Source organism: Ctenopharyngodon idella, chromosome 22 (assembly GCF_019924925.1).
Source record: "Ctenopharyngodon idella isolate HZGC_01 chromosome 22, HZGC01, whole genome shotgun sequence".
Taxonomy (NCBI): domain Eukaryota; kingdom Metazoa; phylum Chordata; class Actinopteri; order Cypriniformes; family Xenocyprididae; genus Ctenopharyngodon; species Ctenopharyngodon idella.
Window position 1 is genome coordinate 9,235,902 of NC_067241.1, and position 22,023 is coordinate 9,257,924.

The window sequence follows — 22,023 nt, forward strand, 5'->3', positions numbered from 1 at the left end:
AAGCATTTTCTGAAGGTTAAGCGCTTATTTTCACTGACACTTCCTTCATCATTTTGTAATCATTATTTTTAACTGTATTTAAGGAAAGTAGCCACTTTTCCTTTAGTAATATTAGGTTTTGTATTGAGTGAAACTAAAGGACTGTTATTTAAGACTGGTTTCTTTCTCAGGACGCTGTCATAAGTGGCCTGGATGGACCTGCTGCCCTGTGAGACTGTTATTTTGAGCAACTCTACAAGCAGAGTCATTTTATTACTGAATTAGTCTGTAATATTTGCCCTGTGTGTGTTTTGTAGAATAGGTATCAGTGAGAAGGGTCAGGCCACAGCAAAGCTGAGTGTCAGCAGCACTCCAGGACATTCATCCATTCCGCCCAGAGAGAGCAGCATTGGCATCTTGGCTTCAGCCACAACAAGATATGCAGAAAACCCTAAAACACTTTATTATTGTAAAACAATTGGAAATACTGAAAAATTTATCTTTTTATTTGAAGTTTTTGTGTTTTATTTATTGCTATCAAGTTATTCTCAAAACAGTGTTAAACTGAGCTAAAGACTTTTAGCTCAGTTTAACACTTTTAGCTAAGATGATGTTTTCGGTAACATCTTTTCTCAGATTGGAGGAAAATCGGATGCCCAGACTGTTTGGATATGGTCCTGAGCGTGGCACATTTGAACACCTGGCACATAAGGTAAAAGTGTTCAAGCAGAGGATTTTACAGGCTACGATTTATGACATACAGACTTGCTTTACAACAAACCATTTCTCTTATTTTATTTTGTAGTTTGGCCTTCCTCTCAGATTCATCACGTCTAATTTGTGGCTCTTCTTTCCGCTTCTAAGCAGGTAGTACATATTGTTGTCTTAATGCTGACTACAGTAATCAATATCATATCAAACTATATTTTATACAGGATTTTTCCTGCACTGAAAATTGTTTGGACCACCAAAGTTAATTTAAAGAGGACCTATTATGTTTTTTTTACATTTTCAACTTTCTTTATTGTGTAATGTTGCTGTTTGAGAATGAAAAAGGTCTGCAAAGTTACAAAGCACAAAGTCCACTCCAAAGGGTGGCATTCTCTATATCAGTGGGCACTGTTTATGAACTCCGTGAAACACCATGATTGTAGTTTTCAGAAGATGCTGCTGAAAGAATTCAGCTTTGCCATGACAGGATATATGTAAAATATTTAACATATGATTTACTGTATTAATGATTAAATGCAACCAACACTAACTTTGTAAATAAGCATCTAAGTAAGCTTGTAAATACCCAGGAAAACCCCTGTCATAGTAATATAATAATAATATCGGTGTCCCTTTCATATGCAGGGTGTTGGAGAAAAAGCCTGACACAAATGCCTTTGTGAGGACCACAACTGCCGTCACAATGTTTAACTCGGGTGTGAAGGTGGGCCCTCTTTTTTTGTAAGTTCACTAAGTTGTAGCATGAATGGAGATATGATTATTTCTCTTTCTCTTACAGATTAACGTAATCCCGTCATACGCTGAAGCTTTTGTCAATTTCCGTATCCACTCAGCCCAAACGCTGCAGGAGGTGAGAGGTCACGCTGTAGCCACACAATGACTCATTCAGCCAGCCCTGAGTCCAGGCTAGAGTTGTTATAGCTCAGCTATTAACTTTTGCTCTTCACACCTTCTCAACCAGTTTCGCATGAATCACTCTAAATAAAAAACTAACTCTAGAAGGACAGTTCACCCATTCAAAAATGACAATTATGTTTGTGACTGAAAAACTGTATGACTTTCTTTCTTTAGTGGAAAGTGTCCATACAATAAAAGTCCTGTACTGTTTGTACCCCATTGTTTTTCAATATATGTTCTTATGTGTGTTGAACTGATGTGAGGGTGATTAAATGACAGAACATTGATTTTTGGGTGAACTATCCCTTTAAATCAGACTCGGACTATAATGTTTACAATCACTCACTGTTTGATCACATCACATCCCCTTTTATGTCATCTTTTAGGTTATGGATTTGGTCAAGTCAACCATATCAGATGAGCGTGTGAAGGTAGAGATGGTCGATGGATTCGACCCACTGCCCATCAGCTCCTATGATGAGCAGGCTTTTGGGTTCCAGGTCATAAAGAAAACAGTGCAGGTCATGTTTCCTCAGCTCACAGTGGCCCCTGGTAAGTGAAGTCTTGCATTTCTGCTTAAGTGCCACTTACGCACATCATTGTCTCGTGAAGAGCCACTTTTAGCTGCTCTATGATTTCCTCTCACAGGTATCTGTGTTGGCAACACTGACAGCCGGCACTACAAGGACATCACCCGAGACATATATCGCTTTGCACCAACGTGGTTCAAACCAGGTGATCCTCAGAGGTAAAACACAGGAGAGTGGCCCTTTATACTAATGTAGTGGAGTATCCAGCTTGAGGGTACGTTTACACAACAACCATGTACTAACAAATGAGAAAAAGTTTTTCCTTTGTGTTTTTGAAAAGCTTTGTGTACAGACGACAACGTTGTCAAAACAATCTCTGTTTATACAGAAATGACTAAAACAACTAAAAACGCTGTATTATGCATGCCAGGCCAGTAGTTGGCAATGTCAGAATTTGGCTTATGTAAATAATGTGTAGTAGCGGTGCAGTAAATCTACACTTTGTGAAGGGTTGATAAACTTTTATCTTGAGCAGGACAAACACAGTCCTGTAGTCCGCCATTGTTGGTTGTCAAGTACTCGCCCATGCCTATAGACTAAACACATAATATGTATGAGATGACGTTACCATTTTCACAAATCTGCATTTTACACGGAGACGATAATGGTATAATTTTTAAAAACGTGCACTTTGAAACCTAAGTTTCGTATTCAGACCCCAAAATGCAGTTGTGTAAATAAACAGTCAAAATCCATACAAAGTATTCTGTTTTTAGTTGAAAACGGTGCCCAGACAGCAACATAGTGTGTCCCAGATCCGGCCCACATCTGGGACATGTGGATTACACGTGGAACAGATGTGGGCCGGATCTGGGCCAACACTAAGTTGCTGTCGGGGTGTCATGTAAACGGTCCCTGAAACATCAAGTTTTTATATGATCAAACGTTCATGTTCCTCCTTTAGATTCCACGGTGTGAACAAGAGAATCTCCATTAAGAACTATGAAGAGATCGTGCTGTTCTACTTCCAGCTCATCCAGAATAATGACATCAGGAAGTTGCCGCCACCTCACAGTAGCCAGCATGAGCTGTAAATGGTGAGATGTTACTTGCACTAATCTCAAGACACTGAAGGTTAAGAAACTAAGCTAAAAAAAAGAAAAAAAAAGAAACTAAGCTAAGGGAGCTTTGTTTTAACAGATATGAATTGAATATCTGGATAAAATTAATACAGCAGCTTTAGAAAAAAACTAAAGAATTGAAGGTTGTGAAACATTTCAATTATAAAGATTCATTCTTGCATTCCTTACTGAATGATTTAAAAACACATCACAAGTTTGCTGTTTGTCAGGTGTTGACAGCAGGGCATGGGTGTAATTAACCCTGCACTTAGGTTTACATTACATTCAGGCATTTGGCAGATGGTTTTATTCAAAGTGGCTTACAGTATACAGTATGTGTATACTATAAATAATGTCATATTACATACATACTGTATGTATTTCTATTTGAACTAATTGTTATTAGTAACGTCTGACCAAATAATTATAAGTTTGTTGACTGAATGTTAAACATAAGCAACCCTGACGAAAACAAAAGCATTGCTAAGCACAATTACACTTCAACTGAGCGTCACAGAAAAAGAATAAGCTAGCTATGTGAATAAATCAGACAAATATGGGCATTGTGATGATGAATTGATCATTAATGAGTGATGATTAGTTTTCTAGATTAATAGAATTTTCCACAATTTTGAGTGTCACGTTTTGTGTTTGAAAGTGTTACTGGGTTCAGGGGAGAGCTGGAACAAACATCTCACTTGTTATCTCTGGTTAAGTCTGCTTCAAAACGCAGTTTATATTTCTGACTTTACACTGTCAGACTTGCTGCTTTGGTGTTTTGGACCAACTTTCTGAGAGATTCATACAACACCCTGAGCTCTCCTTATAGTTACTCTACTATTCTTAATAGTGTTTGCATTTTTGGAGATTTTATTGAAGGTTAACGCTGTGGTACATTTTCAAAAATTGCAGTATGGGCAATAGATAATGTGTTAGACTGAAGTGATTTATTATGACATCCTTTGATCAATTATGTCTGGCTCCATAAGCATTTGCTTCTGGATATCACTTGCATCACAAAGCTGCAGCTCAACACTGTTATTGTTTTTGGTTGTTAGAATGTTACTTTGAATTCTTAGTTATTTTTTGCACTGAAAATTACTGTAAATGTTGTTCATTGATTATTTTTATGAAATTGATTTAATTTCATGAATGGAAGTGTTACATTATTAATAAAAAAATGTTAATACAAACATAGATGTGTGTTCTTTCTTATTCTGTAATGTTTTTCCTGATAAATACTCTAACATTATCTAAAAAAATATCTTATCTGGTAAGATTGAAATTCCTGATAGACACAGAAGCTCTCACAGAAAACAGACAAAACAATAAAATTGCTAATCTGAAGAAAAGATCATGAAGAAAGGACAGAGAAATTTGCCTAATCTTCTCTGCTTTTTCTTTTCTATCCATTTGGACCAAAAGTCAACAAACATATCTTTTTGGTTATTTATACAGAAAGTAATTTTGTCCATAATAAAAATACTTCTTACAATGTCAATCCATTCCGGTTTTTGTGGCGGGTTAGGTTTATACCAGCATCTAGTAATAGCTTTTTTACTTGAAGCAAGAATAATTCTGTACATATATTTATCCTTCCTTACCCAGGAAACCATTGACATCTTTCCCATGTAGAGTGCCTCAAAACTGAAATCAACTGAAGTGTCTAAAATTGTTTCCAATACATTATGTATATCCTTCTCTGCTTTTTCATCGTAAACCTCCCTCTCCCCACTCCTTTTCTTATCACCCTGTCTGAAAGTTCACTAAGAATGTCTATATACCACATATGATGTACTGTATCTTGTGCATCTATTGCTTTTTCCCTTTCATGTTTGGTATAATTTTAAATGTCTCACTTACATTATGAGAAAGATTGAAAACTCAGAAGAAATCTGAAATCTGAGAATGCTTTCCTATCCCTGTCCATCTTGTCCAACCAAAAGGCCTTCTGTAATTTACAACTTTCCCTTAAATACCCAGATCAGAAAAAAGATCTAAGTGGTAAAAGTCTAAAACAGGTAAAACTGGGATTCTGCAACCAGAAAACCCCCTGACAGCAACATAGTGTCGTCCCAGATCCGGCCCACATCTGGTCCGCGTGTAATCCACATGTACCAGATGTTAGCCGGATCTGGGCCATGCTATGTTGCTGTCTGGGCCCCAGCTTAGTGCTGTGTGAGTCTCTGGAGCTCTGCATGTAAAACACTGACACACTGCTGTGTGTCTCTCTGATGTCAGGTATGAATCTCTCACTCTTAGATTCATCTTGGAGCAATTGATGTTATGTATTTATAATTTCTGAATTGGATTCTCATTGTTTAATTATGTAATTGGCATGATACATTGTTAACTGACAAATAAAACGTTATATTTGATTTATTCTGGGCTCTTGTCTTATGACTAAACTAGTGGTTCTCAAACTTTTTTGGTCACCCCCCCCCCCCTAAAAAAATCAGACTGGCGAGTTTGTGACCGTGAGACCCGCGACCCTGCCAGCGTGAGACTCTGTGTGACATGGGGTCCCTAATGAATGAATAATTGAAAGTATGCAATCACACTCTAAATGTAAAATAAGTGGACAATTAGTGCTTTTCTAAATGAAGTTTTATTTAACAAAATTCGGGAGGCGCACGTTCAGGTAATCAACCAATCAGTGCAAGAGGAAGCCGGTATATAAAGCCGTCTCTCACCTCTATCCCGCGACAAGTTTCACAGCATCCCTCCACCACCCCATCACCTCACTCTTGGCTGGTTTCTATCCCAGTTAAGGAGGGGGAGTACTCTGGGTTCGGGCCAAATTCCGAGCTCGGAGCCCTCCCCCGGACAGCACGCCAAATACGCATAAATTATTATACAAATTACTTTATTTTGATTTCATGTACATGCAAACTCGTGAATCATGCTAGTTTTAATCAGACAAGTTAGACTAAAAGTGAGTGCAAAGACCCAACAAAATATTTTGCAAAAGTGTTAAATTTGAAGACATTATCACAAAACTTAAAGGTAAAGTGTAAAATTATTGCGCCACTAGTGGCCCTAAATACTACTACTTCAAAAATACTGCAAAAATTCTACACATTTTCTTTTTAGGAGTGAAAGAGTGATCACGTGAGGTTAATTCTTAGGCCAGTCGCAGCACAAGCAGTTGGGATTGAAGACGGTCCCTGCAGGGCAACTCTGTACAAAGGTCCTGCCATTAGCACACTGAATGAAGGTCAATGGGTCAGCTGGGTTTGCATAAATTCCCTGTGGTCTGCCTTCACAGAACTCTGCTCCTGAGGGTGCTGTCGGTACAACAGGAGGTCTAGTAGATTGAGGCCAGTCGCAGCACGAGCAGTTGGGATTGAAGACGGTCCCTGCAGGGCAACTCTGTACAAAGGTCCTGCCATTAGCACACTGAATGAAGGTCAATGGGTCAGCTGGGTTTGCATAAATTCCCTGTGGTCTGCCTTCACAGAACTCTGCTCCTGAGGGTGCTGTCGGTACAACAGGAGGTCTAGTAGATTGAGGCCAGTCGCAGCACAAGCAGTTGGGATTGAAGACGGTCCCTGCAGGGCATCTCTGTACATAGGTCCTGCCATTAGCACACTGAATGAAGGTCAATGGGTCAGCTGGGTTTGCATAAATTCCCTGTGGTCTGCCTTCACAGAACTCTGCTCCTGAGGGTGCTGTCGGTACAACAGGAGGTCTAGTAGATTGAGGCCAGTCGCAGCACGAGCAGTTGGGATTGAAGACGGTCCCTGCAGGGCATCTCTGTACATAGGTCCTGCCATTAGCACACTGAATGAAGGTCAATGGGTCAGCTGGGTTTGCATAAATTCCCTGTGGTCTGCCTTCACAGAACTCTGCTCCTGAGGGTGCTGTCGGTACAACAGGAGGTCTAGTAGATTGAGGCCAGTCGCAGCACAAGCAGTTGGGATTGAAGACGGTCCCTGCAGGGCATCTCTGTACATAGGTCCTGCCATTAGCACACTGAATAAAGGTCAATGGGTCAGCTGGGTTTGCATAAATTCCCTGTGGTCTGCCTTCACAGAACTCTGCTCCTGAGGGTGCTGTCGGTACAACAGGAGGTCTAGTAGATTGAGGCCAGTCGCAGCACGAGCAGTTGGGATTGAAGACGGTCCCTGCAGGGCATCTCTGTACATAGGTCCTGCCATTAGCACACTGAATGAAGGTCAATGGGTCAGCTGGGTTTGCATAAATTCCCTGTGGTCTGCCTTCACAGAACTCTGCTCCTGAGGGTGCTGTCGGTACAACAGGAGGTCTAGTAGATTGAGGCCAGTCGCAGCACAAGCAGTTGGGATTGAAGACGGTCCCTGCAGGGCATCTCTGTACATAGGTCCTGCCATTAGCACACTGAATGAAGGTCAATGGGTCAGCTGGGTTTGCATAAATTCCCTGTGGTCTGCCTTCACAGAACTCTGCTCCTGAGGGTGCTGTCGGTACAACAGGAGGTCTAGTAGATTGAGGCCAGTCGCAGCACAAGCAGTTGGGATTGAAGACGGTCCCTGCAGGGCATCTCTGTACATAGGTCCTGCCATTAGCACACTGAATGAAGGTCAATGGGTCAGCTGGGTTTGCATAAATTCCCTGTGGTCTGCCTTCACAGAACTCTGCTCCTGAGGGTGCTGTCGGTACAACAGGAGGTCTAGTAGATTGAGGCCAGTCGCAGCACGAGCAGTTGGGATTGAAGACGGTCCCTGCAGGGCATCTCTGTACATAGGTCCTGCCATTAGCACACTGAATGAAGGTCAATGGGTCAGCTGGGTTTGCATAAATTCCCTGTGGTCTGCCTTCACAGAACTCTGCTCCTGAGGGTGCTGTCGGTACAACATGAGGTCTAGTAGATTGAGGCCAGTCGCAGCACAAGCAGTTGGGATTGAAGACGGTCCCTGCAGGGCATCTCTGTACGTAGGTCCTGCCATTAGCACACTGAATGAAGGTCAATGGGTCAGCTGGGTTTGCATAAATTCCCTGTGGTCTGCCTTCACAGAACTCTGCTCCTGAGGGTGCTGTCGGTACAACAGGAGGTCTAGTAGATTGAGGCCAGTCGCAGCACGAGCAGTTGGGATTGAAGACGGTCCCTGCAGGGCATCTCTGTACATAGGTCCTGCCATTAGCACACTGAATGAAGGTCAATGGGTCAGCTGGGTTTGCATAAATTCCCTGTGGTCTGCCTTCACAGAACTCTGCTAATGAGCGTGCTGTCGGTACAACATGAGGTCCAGTAGATTGAGGCCAGTCGCAGCACAAGCAGTTGGGATTGAAGACGGTCCCTGCAGGGCAACTCTGTACAAAGGTCCTGCCATTAGCACACTGAATGAAGGTCAATGGGTCAGCTGGGTTTGCATAAATTCCCTGTGGTCTGCCTTCACAGAACTCTGCTCCTGTCGGTACAACATGAGGTCTAGTAGATTGAGCAGTGGATGCTGTTGTTGTGGCCTCACAGGGCACATGTGTTGTATTTGGAGGGAGAAGCTCTGGAGGAGGAAATTGGAATTTGATATTTTATCTCAAGTTTTCCAATTATTAATCTGGTTTATTACACGGCTCCCTGGAATACTTGATTCTGATTGGTCAATCGCGGCATCCAGAGTTCTGATATTTCCTAATATTTAGCTTCATCCATGGCAACAGTTTAAGAGTACAGGTATCATTATGAACCAATTTCAACTTGAATCAATATTTCATGCCCGTGTATTTATTTATTTGGGGAGTAGCCGTGCAATAAAGGGATAATGTACAGTCAGTTATTATCGCAAAATAAACTGACAAGGTAACGCAGAAAAGACTGTACATTATCTATTCTTTATATAACATAATCATGAGATATGAAGTAATAATTTATATAAAAGTCAAAATGATGAGACTATGTCATAATTATGAGATAAAATGTAATAAAATTATGACAGTTGAAATTATTAAAAACAGTCATTATGACAAAGTCAAATTATGACTTTGACAGTCGAAATTATTGCATACTGGCATATGGCATATCATACTCTTATTAAAAATGTCATAGTCATATCAAAATTATGACTATGTCATGAGATCAGAAGTCGAAATCATAATTATGAGTTGAAATGACAAAAAGTTGATTTGAATTTTTTTGTTGAAATTATGGAGATACAAATAATGATCGATATCCAACCTTTTCCCATTTATGTCATAATTTTGACTATTTATCTCATAATTATAAATTAGATTCTCATAATTTTGTCTTTTCAGTTTTGACTTTTCATGTGATAATTATGATGTATCAAAGCATGTTTTTTTTTTTTCTTATGTGGTGGGAATAGGCTTCTATAAATATGAGATGTACCAGTATTAAGAAGTGAGCGGAGATGCCCAATAAGAGGGTAGTTGCCCTGCCCACAGAACTGTCCTGCGAAATCATCGAGATCCAGAGCCCAGACGAAAGCTCCCCCAAACTTGTTCTCCTTCAGGTAATTCACCTGTAGCAGACCAGATCTAGTTATTGAGAGCATGAGAACTGCATAAAATTGTACGTATTTTCCAACCTGTATGATATATTCACCTTAGTCGTATAGCTTTCCTTGGTGTCAAATCCCACCCAGTCCTGTCCCTTGGTTGCATAAGGAACTTTCTGATCATCAATCCATTGCACTGTGGTTCCTTGAAGGAAAGGACAGATCTGATGGGAGAGGATCAATCCATAACTCATCTGATTTTATTTTTCAAAATTAAATATTGTGCTATAATGTAAGTGCTAAGTGTTAGATTGAAGATAAGACCTCATAATAGGACCAGAATCCGGCCTCTCTGGTGAAAGTTCCAGCTGAGGCAGGTACACTAGCTGGAGCTCCGACTCCACTGGCTGCAGACGCCAGGCGAAACGTTCTTCCATATGCTGCAAACCCCATCCTCAGCTTCTCCACAGGAGTGCCCTGATCTCTCCAGTATTTCATTGCAAAATCCTGCATTATCATGATGAATCAGTTATTTCATGTTGCATGTTGTCAGCTGCTTGCTATTTGCAATTACTCATAGTATCATTCACAAATCATTTGTATGTTATACATTATGTTATATTTCAGAAGTTTTACAGTAGGATATAAGGCCTTTGTACAGTATTTAAGTAGATATTGTCTCCTGTGTCTCCAGAGCCACGGTACAGAGGACTGTTGTGTCCAGTGACAGTGTCCCATGAGCCATGGAAGTCAAAGGTCCTGACATTGATGAAGTCCAAATACCTGCATTACAAGAGGGAAATAGCGAGTTCATAGTCAGCGTCCATTTATACATTAAATATTACTAAATGATCATTTGATTGGCATTTTAAGAGATTCTGTCCACAGCATAATCATATTTCATGATTCAAAGTGAACAAAACTCTTCATGAGACATACTTGGCAATTTCTGCAATTTCATACGCAGCATCAATGTTTCCTTTCCCAGCAGCCACTGCAGCGGTGAGCATGAGTCTGGGACGTCCTGTGGCAGCACCCTCTGCCGTATAAGCTTCCAAGAGTTCCTGTTATAGTCACATATTTGCAGTGGATTAAGACCTTTTTTTAACTCAATGTAAATTATAATCCACGTTGAAAATCTGCAATTCAAAATCTAATATGAACCTAGAAATAAATAAAAAGCTTTAGAATTTTGATTAATTGACTAATTGATCACAGAAAACTTGAAACAAATCATGTGACCAACATACTCAAGACAGACAAGACTATGATAAATGATAAAAGGATTTGATGAAAAAATCTTTCTTATGTCCCAAACAAGACAATAAATCTATGTAACTCATGGTACACGTTGCCTATTTTAGGGTTAAAAACCATTGTGAGAGAATGCAAATCTGCAAATAATGAAGTACCTTACACAGCAGAGTGTATCTCTGCTTGTCTTCTGGAGGACTTCCACGAGTACCGGGATACTCCCAGTCCAGATCCAGACCATCAAAGCCATGGGTCCTCAGAAATGTGATGGAGGACTGAATAAAGGTCTGCCTGTTTTCTGATGTGGACACCATGACACTAAACCTGAAGTCATGACAGAAAATTCCATAAAGATGAAATAAACATTTCTGTTCAACACACATCCTTCATTATTCAGTGTTTGAGCAGGACTCTTACCGAGCTGAGCCAAAGTTCCATCCTCCGACAGCCAAGAGAGTTTTCAAGTTGGGGTTTCTGTCAAGTCAAATATGTGTAGCATTATTCACTGTACAAATAATCACTATTCAGAACAACATTACATAACGTATTCTATTCTATTAACAACTATATTCACAAACAAAACACCAGATGATAGCACATACCTGGTCTTTTGTCCATTGAAAGATTTGTAGAGAGTTTCATCATTCCATTCAAAGGTTGTCAATTTATTTCCCACATTAATAATGGAAAAAGCATAAATTAAATGAGTGCACAGATGTGGGTCCACATTAGATGGCATGTACTTGCCACCGTCAGGTCTGTACTGAGACCAGTTTGTGAAGTAACATGCCAGTTGGGAGGCAAATCCTGAAATAAATAAAATTAATATTATAATTAATAATTACACAAACATTATTATTAATAATACAATAATATTAATAATAATAATTATTATTATATAAACATGATAATAACAATATAATATTTAATAATGAAACAACAAATAAAAAAAAACCTTACCAAAGTGACACAATGCCAGAGAAAAGCCTGAAAGGAGATACAAATTAAATGTCGACATATAAAACATTCAAACACTCAAGCTTTTTAAAAAAGCATTATATGTAAGAGCAACAATTACTTACCAGTTAGAAAAATGAATTTGGTCATCATGAAGTGATGGTTGTATCAGCCAAGAAACTGTCTGCTATTGCTGTATGAAATACAGAAATTATCATTTATATTACTTCCTTTTACCCCCAACTCACAGAACTAACTTCTGCTAACAATGATTAACCAAAACAAGAGGTTGACAAAGTACACAACTCTATTATAGTTTTTTTTACAATTACTAAGAAGCGTTTACCAATACTTAAAATACTTTTTCTAAACTTTGAACGCAGCAACACACCCACATCACGCAATTGGACAAATAGTTAATTTTCTGGCTTAAACCAATTGAATCTTTCTGTCAAAACACTAGCACTAGTTTTCTATCAAACATAAATATATAGTCAATCATATCGCAATGACTGTCAAAACACAAACAGTTGATGGCAGTATGAAAAAATTGCTCAGGACAGCCACTGGTCAAATGGGTCCCTTACATGAAGCTTTTACTACAACGCTTCCAAAAGCTTTACATGAAGCTTTTACTGAAATGAAAACATGAAATTGCTCAGAATTGTTGGATATAAACTAGGAATTGAGAGAAAAGGGTTTTTCATTGTCTATTCAATGGCGGAAATAAGCTTTCATAGGTTTCACATGTGTAAGGGAAAAAATATAGAGATGCACAATCTGGCACACATTCTACCTCCTCTCCTCTAACTCTTCTTCTTCCTTGACCTGTTCCAACTACTCATCTACTTCATCTATTCCTCTCCCTTGCCCAGATATTATTTTTGTTCTCTCTGCTTCTCTGTGTTATTCTGCATCCATACTGAACAAAATCAATTCAAAGAGTCCTATTTTACTGTGTATTTATAATGGAAAGAACTTCAACACCTGACTATGCCTCCAACTAAGATTGGATTCAGCTATTTTTCAATATTTCAGTGATCTGCTACTTAAAATTTTTTATCAGTTGTTTCAATATTTTTATTTTTATTTTATTTTTTTCAGTATTTTTGAGCTGCTTTTGTGGCAGAAGTAGAGGTTTTATACTATATTTAAGGTTTAGAACATTAGGTCTTCATTTCTGACATGCTGTGTTTAAGCATTTGTAAATAAGACCAGAAAGATCCGTGATTTTGGGCAAGCTTGTGTGAAAAGAAAATGTAAGAATTTTAGAAACGTGTTAATTGACTGCATATTGTGTGAAAACAACATGCATTGTGTTAATGGTATGTTCACAACAGACGGATGTTGTGCTAATTGTGTTTAGAGTTTTGAAAATGTGACTACAGATTGGACAAAAGCATGTTAGCAATTGAAAAAAAAAATGTAACCGAGTGAAAGATATTAGTCAAATATTACTCCATTACAAGTGAAAATTGTAAATACAGATTTTTTTAGTAAAAAGCACAGAAGTACTTGCTTTTAAAAGTACTTAAGTAAAAGTAAATTTCCTTTTTTATGTCAACGCATTGTTTTATTATTGTTGCATTGTTATGTGAAATGCTTACAATACCTTATGCCTCTAAAGCAACCTATTGAATACACTGACTAACTTGTTGTATCTGTGAAATAAAGAGCTTTTAGAATGTTACAAAACCCATAGAAATGAAACAACAGCCTAAAAAGACAGCCATAATCATCTTCATTTTTTTTTATTTAACACTCCTACCCAGGGCCGCATTACCTCTTGAGGGGGCCCTTCATCCACCAGAACTATTACCTACATTCACTTCTTCTTAATCACAAAGTGCAAGTTATCAGCCTTTTATTTTGCATGAATAAATGCCATTACCATAACATCCAAACCTATAGGTCTGTCATAAAATATAAATATCACTTGATGAACGACATATTGGCACATAGTCCAAACTATTTGCACAGGCTACTTACAGTACTTAGAACTGCCTACATCAGCTCCATCTTCCTATCAAATCAGCCTTTTGTTTTGCAGAAATAAATGCAATAAAGCTTTCATATACAACATTTCACTCTTTTATAATTTCATATGAAAATATACAAAAATGTTCCTTTCTGAACGCTTTTTTTATAATGCTGAAAATGTAATCAGATCATGGGGGCTAACTTACAAAAGTTTGCTTAAGCTTTTTCAGGACAAAAAATCCCTTATGACATCAGAAAAGTTCAACTCCCTCACTACGACACTTTCGATTGACATGCGTGCCAGAATAAGTCTTTCTTCTGCCACTGTTGATTTTTTTTTTTTACTATGACAGCTTTGAAAAAGAACGTATGTATTCTACATATGTATTTGTGTATGGTAAAGTTTAAAAAGCTCTCAATTTCATATTCTCGAGATATTATGACATCAACTCGTCTATTATTAGGAATTCAATGCGAGTAACTACGTCAGGTGAGTTCAATACAGGCCAATCATTAGGGTGGATAGTATGCACATTGGGATGCAGGGTCAGTCTCTCTAAACCACTCCTTTCCGAGAGTCTCCTCTGCTCTGATTTGTCAGATGGCCTAGTCTGTTGTGACTGGTCTACTGCTTACAGCGCATGACAGAAACCAAACAAATGACCATATCTATTTCTGGAGGCTTCCTTAGCACTTGATACATAGTGATAAGAACAGTAACAATGGCGTCAGTTTTACCGTATAAATTCCAGAGCGAGTCCTCATCTTTTGGAAGTGCATGCAAGGTGGATTTGCTTTCACACTGTAAAAAACTGTAAAAAACAAAAAAAAGTTCTCGACATGCCGACCAAACTCTTCTAGTCTCAGCTAGAACAGTTTTTGAGGGCGGTGTAAAATAGATGTTGTTCGTGAGCAGCCAATGAAGACCATCGGCTGCCATTATGCAAATTTGTTACATAGTTACGTAGGTTTGTAATAGGAAGTGAGACTGGAATTGCTTACGACTCGTTTTAGCAGTTCAGAATAGATTAATTCTTTTAGGAGACAATTACTTTATTTATCCTGCACTTTGATCTTTGAAACAATGTGACAAAAACACGCGCAAGTTCGACCCAAATGTTTAATGTCACGACTGTTACCATCTATTTACATTAGTTTATATCCAGCTGGTCGCGTTTATGGATTCGTTATGTAGCAAAGTTTTTTATACATATTTACAGCTAGTGTCATGAGAAATATAAATATAGTCAAATATAGTCATGCAGCAGACATAGTCATGCAGATATAGCCATGCAGCAGACATAAAAATATATCAGAAATGCATTTGATTTCAGTTCTTTTTATCATTACTGTAATACATATTTAAATAATCATCAAGTGTTCTAAAATGGAAGCAAATAAAGTGCATACAATATACATATGTGTCTAATGTCTTTGTGTAGATATTTAAAGATGATAATCTTTAAGCATGACTGTTTGGATTTATATGAAATGGTAACACTTTACAATAAGAGTCCATCTGTAACATTAACTAAGGTTAAAAAAAGTATGTTCATTGTTAATTTCAACATTTAGTAATACATTTTTACATTTTAAAGTTGTATATTTTAACAATAATTATACCTTGATCATTCATGTTAGTTCATAGTGCATTAACTAATAGGCTATATATTAATATAAATATTAATATATTTTAAGTACAGTACATCATTGAACGTTTCCAGCAAAGCAATGATTTGTATTTTATTGAATTTCAGACAGAACATTACTGACGATTGCAGGGTTCAGTGAGTGGAGGGTCGCACATAGGACGAGAAGCGCAGCGCCGCACCACGTCTTTAAAATTCGAACGCATTGTTTTCTATCGGGCTGTTCACACAGAACGCGTTTCCCATTCCAATGCGCTACTTTTTTCATTGTTTTTCTATGTAAATGCGCTAGACGGACGTGCAAAACAAAACCGTTGCGCTCGCGTCTGCCGTCTTTTGCTGCGTCTCACGCGTGACATGGTGTTCTAAAGCCATGAATCAGTTCAACTAAGTTAAAATCAGTTCAACTTTCTTGCATTAATGCGGCCCAGCTCCTACCCACCCCTACAATAAAATTTGGTTCTTTCACATTTCTTAATGCCAACTAAAGAAAATAACGTAATTTACTAGAGATTCTGACAAAATATCAAGTGCTGCAGTCTATTTAAAAATGTTTAATTGATTTGAATGAATTATTTTTAAAAATATGTTTGAATGATTCAATGACTCACTAAATACTTAACTTGTTTCATTATTGGATGAGCCAGCATTTTTTAATGAATTTGTGAATGAATGATTCAATGACAAATACATTTTTTAACAGTCACTTGTCGCCACCTGGTGGCAAAACAATGTAATCGGTACAATCATTATTTAAAGCGTCAAGTTAACTTTCAAAAGGTGTTTGCCCTATTGATCTAGACATCATTGTTTATAGCTGAACTATAAACCCAGTACTTCTGTGATAATCTGGCTTAGCAGACATGACGTGAAAAGATTCAGGCTTGTCAGGCATGACGTGAAGAAACTCAGGCTTGGCAAGCAAGACGTGAAGAGACTCAGACTTGGCAGGCAAGACGTGAAGAGACACAGACTTGGCAGACATGACGTGAACGGACTCAGGCTTGGCAGGCGTTATGTGAAGAAACTCAGTCTTGGCAGGCAAGATGTGAAGAGACTCAGACTTGGCAGACATGACGTGAACAGTCTCTGGCTTAGCAGACATGACGTGAAAAAAATCAGGCTTGGCAGGCACGCTTGAAGAGACTCAGGCTTGGCAGACATGACATGAACAGTCTCTGGCTTAGCAGGCATGATGTGAACAGGCTCAGGCTTGGCAGGCATGACATAAACTGGCCCTGGCATGGCAGGCATGGTGTGACCAGGCCCTGGCGTGGCAGGCGTGGCGTGAACAGGCCCTGGCATGGCAGGCATGGAGTGAACAGGCTTTGGCTTGGCAGGTACTGTGGGATTGCGGGGCTCCTCATCCGCAACACCCACAGTAAATGAAGAACCTGTCAGTAAAAGGGTGAAGTCCATGGCACAGTGCTCACAGGCATTAAATAATTCAAATGGTCTGTAAGTCCATTGCAAAAAATGCCCTTAAGGTCAATGTCATTAAAGTCCATGTGATAACAAAGTTCACAAAAGTCCGTAACTGGGAACCAATGCTGGGTTCATTGTTAACGGTTGTGTATTCTGTAACATAGATCCACTGGAGGCGAGCTTGAAGAACCCATGTACAGTTTATTTACAATCCCAACATGAACAGATACAAAATAAATAACATACTTGACTTGACTAGACTTGACTTGAAATCAGCATGAACCTGGACTTGATATGAACTCACCAAACAGCTGGTTACCATAACATCAATACACGACAAACAAACATCTTCTTCTTCTAATGAGATTTGCGGCAGTCTAGAAGCATCAAAGGCATATTGCTGCCCTCCTCAGTCCATATGAAGAACTCTGTCTAATGGGTTAAATCAGGGGTGTCCAATCCTGCTCCTGGAGGGCCGCTGTCCTGCAGAGTCTAACTCCAACCCCAATTAAACACACCTGAACTAGCTAATCAAGGTTTTTAGTCATACAGGGAACTTCCAGGTAGGCGTGTTGTGGTAGGTTGGAGCTAAACTCTGCAGGACAGTGGCCCCCCAGGACCGAATTTGGACACCCCTGCGTTAAATCCTCGAATAAAGACCAGTGTGGTGTAAAAAAACATATAACCTGTCCAATTTCCTCTTAAATGCTCATTAACCATTGCTACAGGATCACCCTTATTCTCCTTAACTTGATCTAGTACGGAGAGGTCAACTGTAGGCTCTGGCAGAAACCATGGTGGGACTGGAGACCAACACACTACTGGTCCTATTATGAAGTCTTTCATACCCATTTCTTGAGCTCTCTTATCCAAGGAGTTAATCATGCTCCCCTTTCTATCCCTTCCACCCCTTCCAACTAGGCATCATAAAATTTTAATAACTTTCTCACATCTAGTTACTATTTGATCTATGTGTACCCTCCATGACATTCTCTCCTCAAACCAGACTCCCAAGAATTTAAGTGTTTTAACCATTTCAGTGGGTGTATTATAAATCTTTAATCCCTGTTTTGGAGTTTCTCTTTTAAAACCAAATACTACATATTTAGATTTTGAGATTGATATTTTAAATCCCCATTCCTCTGCCCAAGCTTCTACTGTATTAATTGCCTGTTGTAATTGTTTATAGATATACATCAAATTTCGCCCTCTTGCTCATAATGCCCCATCATCAGCAAATAATGACATACCCAGACTCCCTTCCACTTTACAAAATATATCCTTTATCATCACAATAAATGACACTGGGCTAATTACACTACCCTGGGGGGGGGTTCCATTTACCACCTTTTCCTCACTGGATAGCAATCAATCTACTAAATAGTACGGTCCTTCAAAAAATTATTTATCCAGTTTAACATCCTGCCTCTAATCCCTGCATCATACAGCTTAATCACCAGCCCCTCCTTCTATACCATGTCATATGCCTTTTAAATATCTAGAAAAACTCCCACAACTGCTTCTTTATTAGCTATATCACTTTCTAATAGTAAAACAGAATCCATTGTGGATCTACCAATTCTAAAGCCACTTTGATAAGGAGTAAAGTACTCCTGTTTCTCCAAAATATATACTAATCTGTCTGTAACCATTTGTTCCATCGTTTTACATAGCACAGATATAAGAGCAATTGGGTGGTAAGAGCTGGGTTCTCCTGTATTTTTACCAGGCTTCAATATTGGCATAATTACTGCATGCTTCCATTCCCTTGGCAATATACCAATCTCTCATACAGTATTTATTAGCTTCAACACTTCTTCTAACACTGGATCATCTGAGTTGTGAAGGATCTGATAACCGATCCTATCTCTACCAGGTGCCGTATCTTTCCCTTTTATGATAGCTTGCATAAGTTCTCCCAATGAAAAGAAAGTTCTTCGAACTATGCGATTCCTCAAATGTTTTAACCAACATCTCTGTTTTATCCTTACTATTAACTGCTTCTTGCCCCTCAATCTGTAAAAGTGGAACTTGAATTGATTTATACACTCCTGACATTTTATGTACTAAGGACCATAACTTCCTAACATTTGTTTCCGTTCCTAAAAAACAACAAAATTTGTGCCAACTCTCTCTCTCTTTGCATCTTTTATGACTCTTCTAGCTTTTGCCCTTAATTTCTTATATACAGTGGGTACGGAAAGTATTCAGACCCCCTTAAATTTTTCACTCTTTGTTATATTGCAGCCATTTTCTAAAATCATTTAAGTTCATTTTTTTTCCTCATTAGTGTACACACAGCACCCCATATTGACAGAAAAACACAGAATTGTTGACATTTTTGCAGATTTATTAAAAAAGAAAAACTGAAATATCACATGGTCCTAAGTATTTAGACCCTTTGCTGTGATATATTTAACTCAGGTGCTGTCCATTTCTTCTTTCATTTGAGTCCAGCTGTGTTTGATTATACTGATTGGACTTGATTAGGAAAGCCACACACCTGTCTATATAAGACCTTACAGCTCACAGTGCATGTCAGAGCAAATGAGAATCATGAGGTCAAAGGAACTGCCTGAAGAGCTCAGAGACAGAATTGTAGCAAGGCACAGATCTGGCCAAGGTTACAAAAAAAATTTCTGCTGCACTTAAGGTTCCTAAGAGCACAGTGGCCTCCATAATCCTTAAATAGAAGACGTTTGGGATGACCAGAACCCTTCCTGGAGCTGGCTGTCCGGCCAAACTGTGCTATCGGGGGAGAAGAGCCTTGGTGAGAGAGGTAAAGAAGAACCCAAAGATCACTGTGGCTAAGCTCCAGAGATGCAGTTGGGAGATGGGAGAAAGTTGTAGAAAGTCAACCATCACTGCAGCCCTCCACCAGTCGGGGCTTTATGGCAGAGTGGCCCGACGGAAGCCTCTCCTCAGCGCAAGACACATGAAAGTCCGCATGGAGTTTGCTAAAAAACACCTGAAGGACTCCAAGATGGTGAGAAATAAGATTCTCTGGTCTGATGAGACCAAGATAGAACTTTTTGGCCTTAATTCTAAGCGGTATGTGTGGAGAAAACCAGGCACTGCTCATCACCTGTCCAATACAGTCCCAACAGTGAAGAATGGTGGTGGCAGCATCATGCTGTGGGGGTGTTTTTCAGCTGCAGGGACAGGACGACTGGTTGCAATCGAGGGAAAGATGAATGCGGCCAAGTACAGGGATATCCTGGATGAAAACCTTCTCTAGAGTGCTCAGGACGTCAGACTGGGCCGAAGGTTTACCTTCCAACAAGACAATGACCCTAAGCACACAGCTAAAATAACGAAGGAGTGGCTTTACAACAACTCCGTGACTGTTCTTGAATGGCCCACCCAGAGCCCTGACTTAAACCCAATTGAGCATCTCTGGAGAGACCTAAAAATGGCTGTCCACCAACGTTTACCATCCAGCCTGACAGAACTGGAGAGGATCTGGAGGAATGGCAGAGGATCCCCAAATCCAGGTGTGAAAAACTTGTTGCATCTTTCCCAAAAAGACTCATGGCTGTATTAGATCAAAAGGGTGCTTCTACTAAATACTGAGCAAAGGGTCTGAATACTTAGGACCATGTGATATTTCAGTTTTTTTTTTTTTTAATAAATCTGCAAAAAGGTCAACAATTCTGTGTTTTTCTGTCAATATGGGGTGCTGTGTGTACATTAATGAGGAAAAAAATGAACTTAAATGATTTTAGCAAATGGCTGCAATATAACAAAGAGTGAAAAATTTAAGGGGGTCTGAATACTTTCCGTACCCACTGTACAATTGCATGGTCTTCTATTGGGTTTTTCCTCAGTCATTGATATGCTTTATTTCTAGCTTGAACAGCAAGAGTGCATGCCTCATTCCACCATGGCACAATCTGACATTCTTTTGAGAATTCAGTTCTTGAAATAAATTTGTCTGCAGCCTTTGATAACATGTCACAAATTGAACTATTCCATCTGTCTAAAACTCCTCGAAACACATTATGCACCATTTCCTGAGTCCTTTCTTTAAATTCATCCCACCTTGCTTTTGAGTAATTATATTTCTTTGGCCTGTAGCCCTGTTCTTTAATTAGCCTTCTCCCAATCCTACTTAAAATTGGAACATGGCCACTTCCAATAATATACTGATCCATTATATCCCATTCTCCCACTAAGGAAAGTTCAGGGGAAGTAAAGGTTAAGTCAATACATGAGATTGCACCCCGACTAGTTTAAAAAACCAAGTTGACCTACCATCATTCAACAAAATCCTCCAGGACTGAACCATTTCTATCTCAAGTACTGCTCCCCCAAACTCCACTGTGTGCATTAAAATCCCTGGTCCAAATTACTGGCAGCTCAACTTTAGCTATTATTCCTTCCAGTTTTTCTTCATCTAATTGCAGTCCTGGGTTATAATAATTAAATATAGAAATCCTTCCCTGCTCTGACTATATTATGGCAACCACACATTCAAGCTCTATGCTTATCTCTACTCTTCTATATTGTAAACCATTTTTAATAAAAGTGGCACATCCATCTCCAACCATATTTACTCCATCTGCTCTTAAACTTTTATACCCTGGGATATCAAAATCTAAACAAGGTTTAAGCCATGTCTCCTGAACACATATCAAGTCATGTTTTTCAACAAATGCATCAATAAATCTTTTGAATTCTTGACCACTGGCCACTAGACTTCTAGCATTACACTGCAAAACATAAAACATATACCCCCGGTTTCACAGACAAGGCTTAAGCTAGTCCTAGACTAAAATGCACGTTTGAGCTGTTTTAACTGAAAGCAACTTGCACTGACATATCTTAAAATATGTCAGAGCCATTGATTTGTCTCAAGATGCACACCAGTAATGTTTTTGTCTAGGGTAAATTTATAAAAACTACCTAAATGTCCTAATTGAACTAAGGCCTAATCCTGGAAACTATGCCATATTATATACAGATATATACTTAACAGTCCATTTTATCCTCAGTTGTCACATATTCCTCATCTACCTTATCTCTCCCCTGACTGATAAGAACCTGCCTGATAATCCTTTATTGC

At 39.0% G+C, this 22,023-nt stretch overlaps 3 protein-coding genes across 4 annotated transcripts in view; 1 reads left to right on the forward strand and 2 right to left on the reverse strand.

Annotated features, from left to right (window-relative positions):
- Positions 1 to 9,717, reverse strand: part of LOC127505289 (acidic mammalian chitinase-like) — a 39,113-nt gene extending 29,396 nt beyond the window's left edge. Inside the window, exon 1 of the mRNA XM_051880745.1 lies at positions 9,585 to 9,717. The gene's annotated coding sequence lies outside the window, so the exon portion shown is untranslated. The remainder of the gene's footprint in view (positions 1 to 9,584) is intronic.
- On the forward strand, positions 621 to 4,456 carry LOC127505038 (N-fatty-acyl-amino acid synthase/hydrolase PM20D1.2-like). Its single transcript, XM_051880290.1, has 6 exons — positions 621 to 691; positions 1,336 to 1,414; positions 1,490 to 1,561; positions 1,995 to 2,160; positions 2,257 to 2,356; positions 3,103 to 4,456. Exons 1-6 carry the CDS (start codon positions 651 to 653, stop codon positions 3,230 to 3,232), a joined length of 588 nt encoding a protein of 195 aa, XP_051736250.1. The 5' UTR covers positions 621 to 650; the 3' UTR covers positions 3,233 to 4,456.
- Positions 5,849 to 22,023, reverse strand: part of LOC127505034 (acidic mammalian chitinase-like) — a 43,615-nt gene continuing 27,440 nt past the window's right edge. The window contains exon 11 of one of the 2 annotated variants that reach the window (XM_051880285.1): positions 5,849 to 6,537. In XM_051880285.1, the coding sequence (XP_051736245.1) occupies positions 6,377 to 6,537 (161 nt within the window). In that variant the 3' untranslated portion in view covers positions 5,849 to 6,376. Of the gene's footprint in view, positions 6,538 to 12,038; positions 12,098 to 22,023 lie in introns of those variants that run through there. The other variant, XM_051880286.1, reaches the window with a different exon arrangement.